Source organism: Falco punctatus (assembly GCF_963210335.1).
Source record: "Falco punctatus genome assembly, chromosome: 19".
NCBI lineage: Eukaryota > Metazoa > Chordata > Aves > Falconiformes > Falconidae > Falco > Falco punctatus.
Genome location: NC_137599.1, coordinates 2,887,427 through 2,900,469, shown reverse-complemented (window position 1 = coordinate 2,900,469; position 13,043 = coordinate 2,887,427). Strand labels below are relative to the sequence as shown.

Genomic DNA, 13,043 nt, shown 5'->3' with positions numbered 1-13,043 from the left:
ATTTAAACTAAGTTTTAATTGCTTCAAGGCACTTTAAGCAGGGATACGAATTTACCAAAGTAAATGACATTACTACAATAAAAAAGTATTAAAATTGAGTTTGCCCATGCATTTTTTTTGTTTTAATGTGTATACCTTAAAAGGAAAGACATAACAGAGAAATACAAAATAAAAGTTGTAGATAAAATCTGTAACGCTGCAACCAAGTGTTCTCTAAAGGTCTCCTCTACAATTAGAAAGGCACAGATTCCCCAAGAATCTATATCATGACATGTGAGTGTCCTCCTGCTACAAAAATTACTCTTTTTCTAGTAAATCCAGTAACCCTGACTAGATCTAAAGTCCTTTGTTCCAAGTACTGCACAAGGAAGAAGACAGCATTTGGCACACATAGTTTACAATCTAAAAGATAAGCTGACAGCCAAAGATAAATAGCAAGGAAATATGTAACAGAAACCTAGCTTATTAACTTCAGAACTGCTCAGACAGACTTCCTCATGCAGGAAGAGCTTGCACAGGCATATAAAAATTACTATACAAATACATGGAAGGTACCGCCATCTCTACAGTAAACAATAATGGAATCATCTTACTCACAGACACATTTTTTTCTTTAACTGGGGTGTTTGGCTTATCCTCAGACCTCCTCTAGGTAACTCCAGATGTACTTTTTTTTCCCCCTAATGATAGAAACCTCATGGAGCATAGTAAAGAACACATACCTGACTTCACCTTGCTATACAACCTCCATATTATTTTAGAATAGAAAAATTACTGTGTATCTACAGTAAACATTGTCTGGGATGCTAAGTAACTAGAAAAAAAAATTACTTTCTGCATATACATTATTTCATCCAACCAGTATCTGACCTCAAGGTTCTTGCAGCCATCTCCTGGCCTCAACGACAGCACAAGCACATCCTGAGCTGTCCTGTGATGAGAAATTTATTCCACACACAAAAGCTGCCATTGTTTAACATCGGACTTGCCTTCTCATGAAATATATAGCTGCTGCTTGAAGTTTGAAACAACTGGTATAAACCCAGTTACATTATTTTAAGACCATGAAACCCGATGGATGCTCTAAGGGGAAAAAATAGACTGCAGTTTAATAGCTGTTTCTGTTAACACAAACATTCTATAAGCAGCCCACTGTTGCCTGCTCAGGGCTATTTTCTTCACGTGGGACCTACTGACACTGACTTCATTAGCTGCATTAAGAATTGCTGCTACTCTAGACCTGGTTCAGGTGTGCATCCTGGTTTTAACTGTTTTCTCCCCTTACAGAACATAGCTATCTTTTGTGTTATTCACAAATTCCACCTCTTCAAATGTAAAGAGCTTACTCTTCTGTTCTTAAACTACTTGCACTTCCAGTAGTGTCAGGCATAGAAAAAAATATTCACAATAAAACCTCACCCTGATTTTACATCATTTTAAAGCTTAATTTAAAAACCATTAACACTGAAGCTTGATAATATGACAAAGAATTCTTCACTTCTGTGCTGCTAATTTGTATCAGCTGAGCTACTGCCTTGTAATACCTGCAAATGTCTGATGTAAAAGCAAGTTTCATTGTCTCAACCTACTTTACAGTGAATATGTCTGCATTACAAAGCTTATGAAATTGCTGCTAATTAAAACAGTTGGATAAGAGCCAACTATTTAGAGCCCCCTGGTTAGCACGATGCAGTATAAACAGCCCTATTAAATCAGTAGCACTACTTATGTGATACTGTATATTAAAAGGTGTACACAGGCAAAATCTTTCACTATCACAGCATGGAAATTAGATAGTGAAGTAAAAAACCCTTCATAAACCAAAGTAAGGAAAACATTGCTGGCTTCAAAAATACACAATGATTCAGAACTATTATCATGGAAAGTGAGTATCAGTAAATGTACTTGAACATCATAATAAGTGTTTCAAAGGCTGCACAAATTTAGAATTTATTTTAAAACTAACAACATTAAATGCATTTTAACACTATCAACAAACCCAAGTTATAATAAACTAGAGATGAATGAATGAAGCGGTCAAAACCAGAGGAAAAAACAGGTTATTTTTCACCTCTTAACAAGTATTTTCTCACCTTCTCTTTATAAATATTCTGCACAGGTGGAACTGGTAGACTAAAGAGACATATTTGGCTGGTTGACTGAGGAATCTTTTCAATTCTTACTTTAATTATCATACGGAAGTCATAGGTTATTCTGCTGCATGTCAACAGACTTCCATTGCGGCCACGGACAGCACACTATAGGCAGATGAGAGCAGCGTTCTTGTCTCTATACTTGTTCCTAAAAATATGGTTGATTTAAGAACGAAAGCAAAAAGGCCCAAAACGTAGGCATCAAGAAGAAATGGGCCTGACTTGCAGCAACCCGGTATCATACTCAGTTTTCCTTTTCACCTTCTGCTGTATTTTTAGGTTTGGTTGGTATCATCTGTTTGGCTTTCCTTCAGCTGCCACATTCACCAGCTCCACCAAAATCCTCCTTTATGGATGTCTAGAAATCAGTCCTATTAGCTGTGTGACAGAATTTCAATGCCAAACTTTAAGTTTTCATATTTAATTCAGTCACATTAACAATTTCCACTGAAAAAAAAAAAAAAAAGACTCCTGTGCTGAATGCTGGGATCTGAAATTCTTCATCTTCCTCACACACTCAGAGCCATATGGTGTAATGTAGTTTGTATTTGCAAGCTTTTTACCTCTGTATATGATACCTTCAGAAATTTCTGCAAGAAATTGTTCTGGATAATTCCACTGCTTCCAGTCTATTCTGTAATTCACAATCCCTTGTACTCAGCAGCTAGCTGTCCCAAGTCTGACTTAGTTCAAAATTATATACTACACAGATTTATAAACTAGGATCTCTCCCATAGCCCGTATGACCAGCATTCCTTCACACCACTGCACAGGCTTCCCCTAGGCCGCCTTCTGTTCACACCTTCCATCGACGCACCGGCATCCTCCCACCTTTCCTCATGGCACGGCAAGCACAACCAGACGGAGGGCCACATCCTGCTCAACCTTTTCTGAAGGGATGCCATTCCCAAACCACTATTTCAGCACCGCACCCCTTACACAGACACAGGGCTCCCCGCAGGGCCGTTCACCTGACCTTAGCGCCTGTCTTTACGGGGTTAGTCGCACATTACACCGCAGCGTTTCTCCAGCCGCCCCCTGTGCAGCCCAGGCGCCTCAGGGCGCCGCGTGCTCCCTCTGAGGGGAAAAAGGCGCCAAACCTGCGGGCGTGAGGCGCCGCCGCCGCTCCCCCCCTCCCCGCTCTGCGCCGCAGATTCGCCACCAGGACACGGCGCCGCCGCCTCTCCCGGTCCCGCCAACACCGGGGTCATGGGGACTGGGGGGGCTGCCCCGCGGGGAGGTGGCTCGGCTGAGCTGACAAGAACGTGAAGGGGGGCAGCTTCCCGCCCGCGCCTTCCCCTGACTGTCGCGAAGGGGACAAGCGCGGTGCTGGAGACCGCGAGCCTGCGGCAGAGCCCGCCCCGTGCCTCGGGACCACCGGTAAGACGCCCCGCCCGGGTGAGGCGGTACCGCCTTCCCGGTAACGACAGGGGCCGCACCCCGCGCCCGGATCGCCTTTGCCCCCAGCATCCCGCAGATTCGCCACAAGCCCTTCCAGCCCCACCGGCCCCGGAGGCTACGGGGAAGGCCCCTGCCCAGCGGGGGCCCGAGGGGCAGCGGGGCGGGCGAGCCGCCTTCCCCCGAAAAGAGAAACCAGCTGCCGGCAGGGCGGGGGCGACGTGTCGAAAGTGCGGAACAGGGCGCGCAGGCGCCGTCCTCGCCGCCGCCCCGGCCTGGTGGGGAACAAAGGGAGCGCGGCCGGCGCTGGAGCGGGTGAGTTGGGGCGGCCCATCCGGCCTGGCCCAGCAGCTATGAGGCGGGCAGGCCCGGGGGCACGGCGTGGCCCAGGGAGTAGCCTGGCTGGAGGGGGTGAGGGAGCAGGCCCTGATCTCCTCCCCGTTAGCGGCTGAGCGGGCTGCGTCCTCCGCCGGTTGTCGTGGTGGGTGAGGGGCTGGGGGGGGGGGGTGGGTGTGGCCGTCCCCCCGGCGTTTCTCGGCGCTGGTCCCTGGGAGTGGGGCCGTGAGGCCCGGGGACCCCGAGGCCCGGGGACCCCTGTGGGGGGCGGCGGGGCCGAGAGCCCTGCACGCTGCTAACCAGGAATTGCAGGAGGGGCGACTTCTGCTGCAGCTTCGGAGGAGGCACCTGAAGAGAAAAGCCGCAAAAAATACCGCTTTTTCCATACACACCGATGGGCTTGTTGCTGAAAGGTTAAATCTCATGGCTGTGCTGCTGTGTTCGGTAGTTTTTTAATATCTTTTTTATTTTGTGCTGTGTAAAGGGCATGTTCTTTGGTCACTTATACATTAACACTAATTTTCTGAAGTGGACAGTGGGTATATTCCCTTTATTTCTGAAGGGAAAAATACGTATAGACACACTTAAAACCTTTAACATGAAGATGACACAAACCTCAGAGTTATTTCGCAGCTATTTAAGGCCAGGTTCCTTGGAAAGCACGCTAATTTTTCAAAGATATTACACCTTGAGTTTTTAGAAATTCTTTTGTCTTTATTTCAGAATTGGCAACGCTTTTTCGTAATCAGTGGTAAAGGTAATAACTGAAGTTTCAAAGACTTGGGGAAGCAAAGGTATAATACTTAATAGCGTGATATTCTTTTGTCTTTCAGAAGTACAAATATAATGTCAGGTGGCTGAAAATTTGCCTATCAAAATGTCAAGTAAGTTTTCAGATTTTTCTTCCTTTAACTTGATGAATTAAAGAGCTGGTTCAGCAAAGCCTGTTGGTGATTATAATCCTGTTATTCCTTGCATTAAAAGGAATGATGTGAAATGTTGTAATTTCTGACCAAACTCTTGGCCTTAAATCTTGCTGTGGCTCATTTCTGACATATTGTTTTCATAGGAAATCCAAATACCACAGCTTCTCCAAAATCCTGTTCCACTGCATTTTTTTGCTTAACTTCTTTGTAATTGATGTACATATAAATGGATTTCATATTCAGTCTTATGCCTAAATAAAAGGCTAGCAATATAGCAGTGGTGTGGTCTTAAATATTTTTTTTCTTTCTCTTGTGTTCTTTGCTTTACGCTCTTCAGTGGCAAAATGCAAAGTCTTTGAGAGTAGGATTTTTGTCTTGTTTTTGTAAATTGTTTAAATGTTTGCCACAGCAGATGCCTTAAAAAAATCAGTTCAGATTTTCAAGGGGGGGAAAAAAAATTGCTTACATTTCTATCTTAACAGAAAGGCCATCTTACGCCCCACCTCCTACCCCAGCTCCTGCAACCGTAAGTATAGTGATTTCTCTCATTAATACAGAGATGGTAATACAGTCTTTAATAACTTACCAGAGTAATAATTACGGAGTTGCATTACCTTCCTGTATTGGAAACACAAACTCCTTGTGTTTTGTTATCAATATGGTATACACTCTTTAAATTAATGGTTTTGTTTTGTTGTTTTTTTTTCCCCCGAAGCAGTTTGTGAAAGAGAAGCTGAATAAACTTGTTTCACTTTTAAGGATAGATTCTGCAGATACCTTTTTTTTCTGTAAGCAGTCAGTCTAAAATTATTCACAGTGGGTTGCAACATATATTGTAATATTTAAGAACAAACTGGTATGTTCAGTTCTAAAACTTCTTGCTTAACTGATGCCCAAATCATGGGCAAACTGCATTTTTTCATGTACCAAGCTGATTTATGGTAGAATGCATGAGTATGCAAAATTCTGTTAAATAATCATAGAATTGTTTAGGTTGGAAAAGGCCTTTAAGATTGAGTCCAACCTAGCTATTGGGTCAGAATAACGAAATGCTCATGATGCCAGTCTTACTCAGATTTCTTGAAGTGACTGCTGTTTTGAGGTCTGTGGCATGAGAAATATTTTACTTTATTAAAATGCTATGAAATGACACTGAGGAAAACATGAACAGTAGCTTTGAATCGCATCTAGTTGTATTCATGCGTGTATAAAAAGGTACTAAAATACCAGTACACTGTGGTCAGGAAAGCATTTGAAAGCAAATGCATCTCTTCGGTAGCGCTCACATTTCTAAATAGCTTGCATTTTAGGAGAAACATATTCACATGAGAAAATAAGAGTCTTTTTGTACAGAGGAATGAGCAAAGATGCTATAGTGGTATTTTCTTTTTTTACCAGAGAAACTTGAAAACTCTGCTAGTAGTGTCCCTGATCCTGCATCTGGGATGAAAACTGCAGGATGGGATTTAGGTGAAATGTGATCCTTCAAATTTATTGTGCCATATTTTAAATGTAAAGAGGCTTGAAAGTTATATAATGTATAAATATAAGTCATGTTCTTAAAAATTTGCATAAATAAAACTTTATTTGTGTATGTTCAGAGTTTTCCTTTTGCATGCAACTTAATAGATTTGTGCCAGTATTAGGAGGAACATGATGGCATCTACCTTACAACTGGATTACTGCATCGAGAGCTGTGCATGTACATGTGTGATTCCTTTGGGATTATGATTATGGAAGTTGTTAAACAGTTTATATGGATGCGGTGCATTCTTTAGTCAAGACAGAAGTCTTCAGAAGGGTACATGAAACAAATTTCAAAACCGCAACTAGTGACATGCATTACCTGACTTTCAAGCATCTGCTGTATTACTTATGTTTTATACAGTCCTTCACATGATAGTCTGTGCTCTGTTAACACAAGTCATAAAAGTAGACAAATAACCTTGCTTGTTCTTCCACAGCCAGTTCCAGTAACTACAGTCAACAAAATACCAGTAGTTCTCCTAACTACAGTATTATAGCTGAAAGTAAAAATTCTCCAGGTAATGCAAGGTAGTTCCCTGGTAACATTTAAATCCTGTCTTGCAGAAATAAAGAATTAAGCAGACGGAGATTACAATTGTCATCTGATTTTATTGAAGAGGTGTAGTTCAACTATTCAAAACCTCTTGTTATGGTAATACAGAAAATATAGTAAAATGGCGCCTTATTAAATAGTGAATGTGTATGTCATGATCACAGGCATACAGATTGAGTAAATGTCAACTGCTGTGACTGAGGTTTTAAAAGTTTGGCAACAAAACATATATTTGAAGCCTGACTGTTAAGGGATAATTTTACTCTGTATTTGTATGTTTAGAAATAAACTAACTACAGTGTGTCTACATATACTTGAAAGCTTCACAAGTTAATGTAGTTTAGCTTGTGGGTTACTTTTGTTCAGTGTTTGTATTTGTCAAACCTTGGTTCTTGGAATCCTGAACCTATTTGCAGAATTTTTGTAACTGTAATCTAGAACAGGCCCGTCAGCAGATCACTTTAAAGACTGTTAGAATGTGTTTCTTACTAGAGCCAAAGTGCTGCTAAAGCGTGGGACACTGTGTGGACAACACTTAAATGTCTAGAAACACTACAGGATATCATGAATCCTAATGGAATGACGGGACCACCACAGTCAGGACTCGATCACAATTACTATTAAATGGTTGATCCATTTGTTTCCAACAGAATTTGATTGGGAAGTGGGGGGTAATGGAAGAAGGCAAGAGAGATTTATGTGAGGAGGGGAATACAGGAATACCTTCTGATAACTTGATTGTAGATGATGGGTAAGAAATTAAAAAAATTAGATCTTTCTACATTACTGAGGTGAGAATGAATCGATCCACTTTCAAGAATGAAGATTTACTGGTTATCCTTCTAAATTGTCTTGGATTTAGTGATCTGTTAAGACTAGTTTATAGTTTCTGACCTGTAGGTCTTACTGCAGGTCCCTCAACTCTTGTCAGACTGCAGCCTACCTCTAAACAGAAGCATATCTCTGTGAATTGTCTTCTCTCCCAGCTTTCTAATCCCAGTTCCCTGAAATACTTGTTTTGCAAAGCACCAGTAAAGCAGTAAAGTCTTTGGATACTGGTAGTGGTGCACAGATGGTGCTTTGAGAGAGATTTCCAGCTGCTCCCCACCCCTTTTTTTTTTTTTTTTTTTTTTATCAACAGTACAATGTTGGTTGGGAAAGCAGATAGGGGTATTCATTGGTATAGTAAATGATACTGAGGATTTCTGCCCGTTGACTGTGTGCTGTGATGCCGTCTAAGCTTAACCCTTTGGATATAAGAGTCTTTCCAAATCACTTGCTGGCTTATGTTGGAAAATTTTATTAGCCATGAACTGGATTTATAGGATACTTGTTTAAATGAGTTACACACTTAACAAATAAAATCACCAGCTTCAGACAGAAATTTGTAGTGACACATTTGCTTAAAAATCCTGTTTCCTTAATAGGTTTATACTGGAGTAAGTTTTGTGTCTTGAGAAGATACCAACTGCTACACCTCATTTGCTTGTTTAAATTCTGGTTGCTTTTGCATGCCATATTGCAGTTCATTTTCATTTCTGTGTTCTCGTTTGAGCTCATTTCTCATTCGTGTTTTTGTCTCATTTGTTTCCATCAGCAAATGCCCAGCACACCAGGGTTTGTGGGATACAATCCATACAGCCATCTGGCCTACAACAACTACAGGCTGGGAGGGAACCCGGGCACCAACAGCCGGGTCACGGTAGGAGAATCAACTATTACATCATCCGGCAAACAACAGGAATTGACCAGAAATGGCTTTAGAGTTAGGTTCTTCTGAGTCTTGGCTGCTGCCACTTCTTTATAAAACAAAAAAGTACTTCTGATTCTTATTTCCCACCCCCTACCCCCCTTTCCTTTCACTCTGAAACCTTTTACAGGAAAACGGACTTCTACTCAGCAAAGAAAAAAAAATATGTGGTAATCATGTATGATGCAGAACTTCAAAAAGACAGTCTGTGGTCTTCAGTGACCGCTGCATGCTTAGGGAAAAGTTCTGTAGCGTGGGTGCAAATTCTTGGAGGGAGGGAACTGCTCATTTTATTGAGATTTATTGGCACAAAAATAAGGAGAACATTTTGCAAGCCAGAGTTCGTTGATAGTAGTTGCGTCGTACTGTTGAGCCATGCTGGAGGTGCAAGCCTTTATTTTTCTTTCTAGTCCTAGTCTGGTAATAACTGCAAGGTCCCAAGTTCAGAAATCATTTTTTTCAAGAGTAGAAGAACAGAATTATTTCAGATTTTATGTACTCTTGTCAGCGTGTGGAAAATGGATGTTCCATTCATTTTTCATGGAGAAAACAAAGTGAGATGGAGTCAAGTGATCCTTTCAAATACAGGTATAGTCCTGAGCGTTGGATGCAGTTAGGAAACAAAAATGGACTGTGGAAGCGTAACGTTCTTGTAACTAACACAACAGAAATAGAGTAAATCACTGTTGTTTTTTTAAAAAAAGTTTCTGTAATTCTCAGAACTTTTAAGGTTTTTCATACAAAACTTTACATCAAAATATTTGATTAGCTTGCAACGTGATATAAAGATTTCTCAAATAACAAATATGTGGTGCTTTTATTGAAGTGTTTCGGGTTTTTTTTTAAATGTCTCTCATATAAATCTTCTTTCAAACTTCATATATGAAGTTCATCTAGTTTATTAAAAACTTTTACAGAAGAGACCTTCCCCGTACAAGCTGGAACTTGACTGAACGTACTGTCTGAATATATACTTTTTTTCTTATACAAGAATAAGTTAGGTTTTGTCTGAGAACTTTCATTGTTTCTGTATGTCATAAGCATATACAGCTTTCTCTGCCATGCATATATCTATATATGTATGGTGTCTTTAAATTCCTGTTAATTTAAAAGCATTAAACAATTTCCGTTAATGTTTTTCAAATCCATCTGTATGTGTATATATGTATACATTTTGGTAATGCATATACCTCATGTACATTATTTATACACAATTCTGTATGCATTGTTTCATAGAGCTCCATAAGTTCAGCAAAACAAAAAGTATCAAGAGGAAAAACTTGAAAGCTGAATACACAACATGAGCCTTCTTGGCCAAATACAAGTATTTGCTTATCTGTGGCTGTAGTCCTGAAAGATCTTGCAGCTGCTTTATATTTTTATGAAAATGCTCCCACTTAATACAGTAGAACTCCTCGCATGTGCAAGTGCGTGAAGAGTGGAGGTTTTCAGAACCTGCAGCTGGCAGGGGCTGTAATGTTACTGCACTACTTTGGGAGAAAAACCCTGTCAGGTGTTTTGGAGATTGAGTGGACAAGAGGGGATGCAACAACTTTCCATCAGCAAGAGTTAGTGCTTAGTGTCCTTGATTTAGTGCAAGCAGCATGCTTGACAGTGTACAGACCTGAAGGAAGATAAGAGCACAGAAGGATGTTACAGGCTAATTTGGACAATTCAGTGCAGGTTGGATGCAAATAATACGCACATTTACAGCTCAGTTGCGTAGGGTTTTCCTTTTACAATGAGTAGTTTAATTGGCTCCAAATTGCCACTGACAAATTTTGCTGAAAAATACATTACTAAAATGAACGTGTCTCAAACTTCATGATCTTAGACTTTATCTCTTTTCACCTGTACAGTAGCCATGTTAAATTTGTCAAAACAGGTAAAATTAAATTGCTCATCAGAAGTGAGAAAAACAACCTGCTGGGATTGGTGTTTCTATGTAAACTCCTGAGCTGTCTATTTCAGTTTTAAGAATATGGAGCCTTTTTGCAGATTTATCTAGTTACTACTCTGTAAACTTACAGATAAAAGGACAAAGATTGGAAAAACATTACTGTGAGGACCCCTCTAGTTAATACCTGTTCAGAGTTTGGGTGATTTTATTTTTTGTGATGTTGCTCGCTTCTCTTGGTGAGTGTGGGTGTGTGGCTGGTTTATGTTAACTGCACAAGAATGAGTGTTTTCCAGAAGTAGTGTGTGTAGAAACTGTCCACCGATCACATTAACGAATGGATTTATTCGGTTCTTTTATAGGCTTCCTCTGGTATTACCATCCCAAAGCCCCCCAAACCCCCAGACAAGCCCCTGATGCCCTACATGAGGTACAGCCGGAAGGTGGGTATACAGTGTCAAACAAGTAACAATAAAAGTTAGTGTTCGTATGTGCTAACAATTAATTGCTGTTATCTTAGTTTCAGCTTCTAAACTTTTACTTCTAACAGCCTGCACATTCTTTTAAGGGAATTGTAAAGTACAGATGCATTGCCCTTCAGGATAAAGCAGTAGTCTGTTCATACAGTTGCCAATTTCTGGGGGGAAAAGATTTCTCTAAAATGATAATTACTACCACTGTCTCTGCTGACAAGGATCCACCCTGCCACATTCAGAAGTTCCTGTGACTTACTGACAGAACTTTTTTATATAAAGGAAGTATTCCTTGCGGTATACTGGGCTTGGTACAGTGCTGTAGCTGGACTGAAGAGTAGCAATGAGTGGACTTTGCATGTTCTCCTTCACCAACCTAGCCTGTGGCAACGTTTACTTCGCTATTCTATGAACTGTTTGACAGAAAGTAGGAGAGAGACTCTTGTGGAGTCTGAAATCTGATAGGGCATGGGGAGGGCATGTCAGCCTGTCTGAAGCGGGTGAGCCAGAAGGAATTTCTTCCACTTCTGGTAAAGTATCTTTACCAGCATGTCTGTCTTAGGCAAAAAAAACATCAACAAAAAAAAAAAAAAGTCAAGTGGCGCAGCAAGAAATAACACTGGCAGCTCTCCTTTTTTTTTCCCTATAAAGTTAGAAACTTTTTTGGTGGAGTCAGAACTTGTTGGAACTCAAATTGATCAGCAAGACTGAAAAAATTTTGAAATGTTACATACTGATCTGAAAAGCTCAGTGCTCTTTATCATAATCTACTGCTGGATGTGTTTACTCAGTAGCATTTTTTTTTCCCAGAGATGCAGCGATGTGCATTTAAGAAGAGAATTAAGAGGGTTAAAGGCAATATTCTCATGAAACCAAAGCCATTTCAGCAATTGCCTGTTTCAGTAGATGGCTTCCTACTGACTTCCTGCCCCAGAAAATAATCGAAATAGTTTAGCCAGACTCATTCCTAACTTAATCCTGTTTTTCATGGTGATTCCAGAAAGAACACTGAGATGACAATATAAAATGTTTAATTTGGAAGTATTTAGATATCATTAGTAAAGCTCCAGCTGTTTCTGTTAAGGTCTGGGACCAAGTGAAGGCGTCCAATCCTGATTTGAAGTTATGGGAAATTGGCAAGATTATTGGAGGAATGTGGCGAGATCTCACTGATGAAGAGAAGCAAGAGTATTTGAATGAATATGAAGCTGAAAAGGTAAATGGAAGAAATCTGGGATGTTTATTACAGCTGATTCTTCTAGGAACTGGTCTGAGAAGAAAAATTCATCTTACCCATGCAGTGGTGTATGAGGCATTCACGAGACCCCTGTATGTAACTTAAATGGAAGTATGTCCTGACACGTCTTTTAGATTTTTTTTTTTTAAAAATAACTGTACATCAACTGTGACTGGTCAGTTTTTAGACCTAATTCAAAATGAAGTATTTATAATTGAGTGTCGATTTTAACTGTTTAATGAACGGATTTGATTGTACAACATCAGTATTGAAAAGATTGTCTCAACACCAAAATCCTCTTTCAAAACTGGTGCTCTGCAACTTCTGCTATTGTCATGAATGTGTTCGTAAAAGACTTCCAGTCACATAGGGTTTGGTTTTCATGGTGTGATCTGGTATAACTCCACGCTATGGCATAGTGTTTTGTTTCTTAATAGAAAAATGCTACATGCTACCACTTTTAGGCTTTTCTTGTGGTTTTGTTTGGGTTTTATTGGTCTTAATGACAAAAGATGACAGCTACCTCATGTCTAGGTTGGTAAGTGTTGAGGACCTTTACAAGACTGTTACTGTGATCCTGAAGTACAAAGGGAAAATTGTCCAGCTGCTGTGTTGTGCTTAAACCTAGTAGGCATCTGAGGCTGTGTATAACCTGGTCAAATCTAAGCTGGTTTTATTCCAAGTCAGTAGAGAAGTACTTCCAAGCCAGATGCTCTTAGTTGAAAAAAAAAAAAAAATCCTATTTTTTAACTTGGTAATGATGTTTAGATTGTAAGCTCCTTGGGGCAGGGGC

General features: G+C 40.3%; 1 protein-coding gene and 1 long non-coding RNA gene across 6 annotated transcripts in view; one reads left to right on the top strand and one right to left on the bottom strand.

Annotated features, from left to right (window-relative positions):
* LOC308055377 overlaps positions 1-3,407 on the bottom strand; it is a 110,673-nt gene extending 107,266 nt beyond the window's left edge. The window contains exon 1 of the long non-coding RNA XR_013924519.1: positions 2,094-3,407. This is a non-coding gene — a long non-coding RNA (uncharacterized lncRNA). The remainder of the gene's footprint in view (positions 1-2,093) is intronic.
* Positions 3,408-3,511: 104 nt separating this feature from the next.
* The window catches only part of SMARCE1 (SWI/SNF related BAF chromatin remodeling complex subunit E1), a 16,470-nt gene continuing 6,938 nt past the window's right edge, over positions 3,512-13,043 (top strand). The window contains exons 1-7 of one of the 5 annotated variants that reach the window (XM_080369217.1): positions 3,597-3,866; positions 4,721-4,771; positions 5,296-5,339; positions 6,778-6,858; positions 8,491-8,658; positions 10,903-10,983; positions 12,098-12,229. In XM_080369217.1, coding sequence (XP_080225343.1) covers positions 8,494-8,658; positions 10,903-10,983; positions 12,098-12,229 — 378 coding nt within the window. In that variant the 5' untranslated portion in view covers positions 3,597-3,866; positions 4,721-4,771; positions 5,296-5,339; positions 6,778-6,858; positions 8,491-8,493. Of the gene's footprint in view, positions 3,534-3,596; positions 3,867-4,720; positions 4,772-5,295; positions 5,340-6,777; positions 6,859-8,490; positions 8,659-10,902; positions 10,984-12,097; positions 12,230-13,043 lie in introns of those variants that run through there. The other 4 variants (XM_080369219.1, XM_080369216.1, XM_080369215.1 and 1 more) reach the window with 4 other exon arrangements.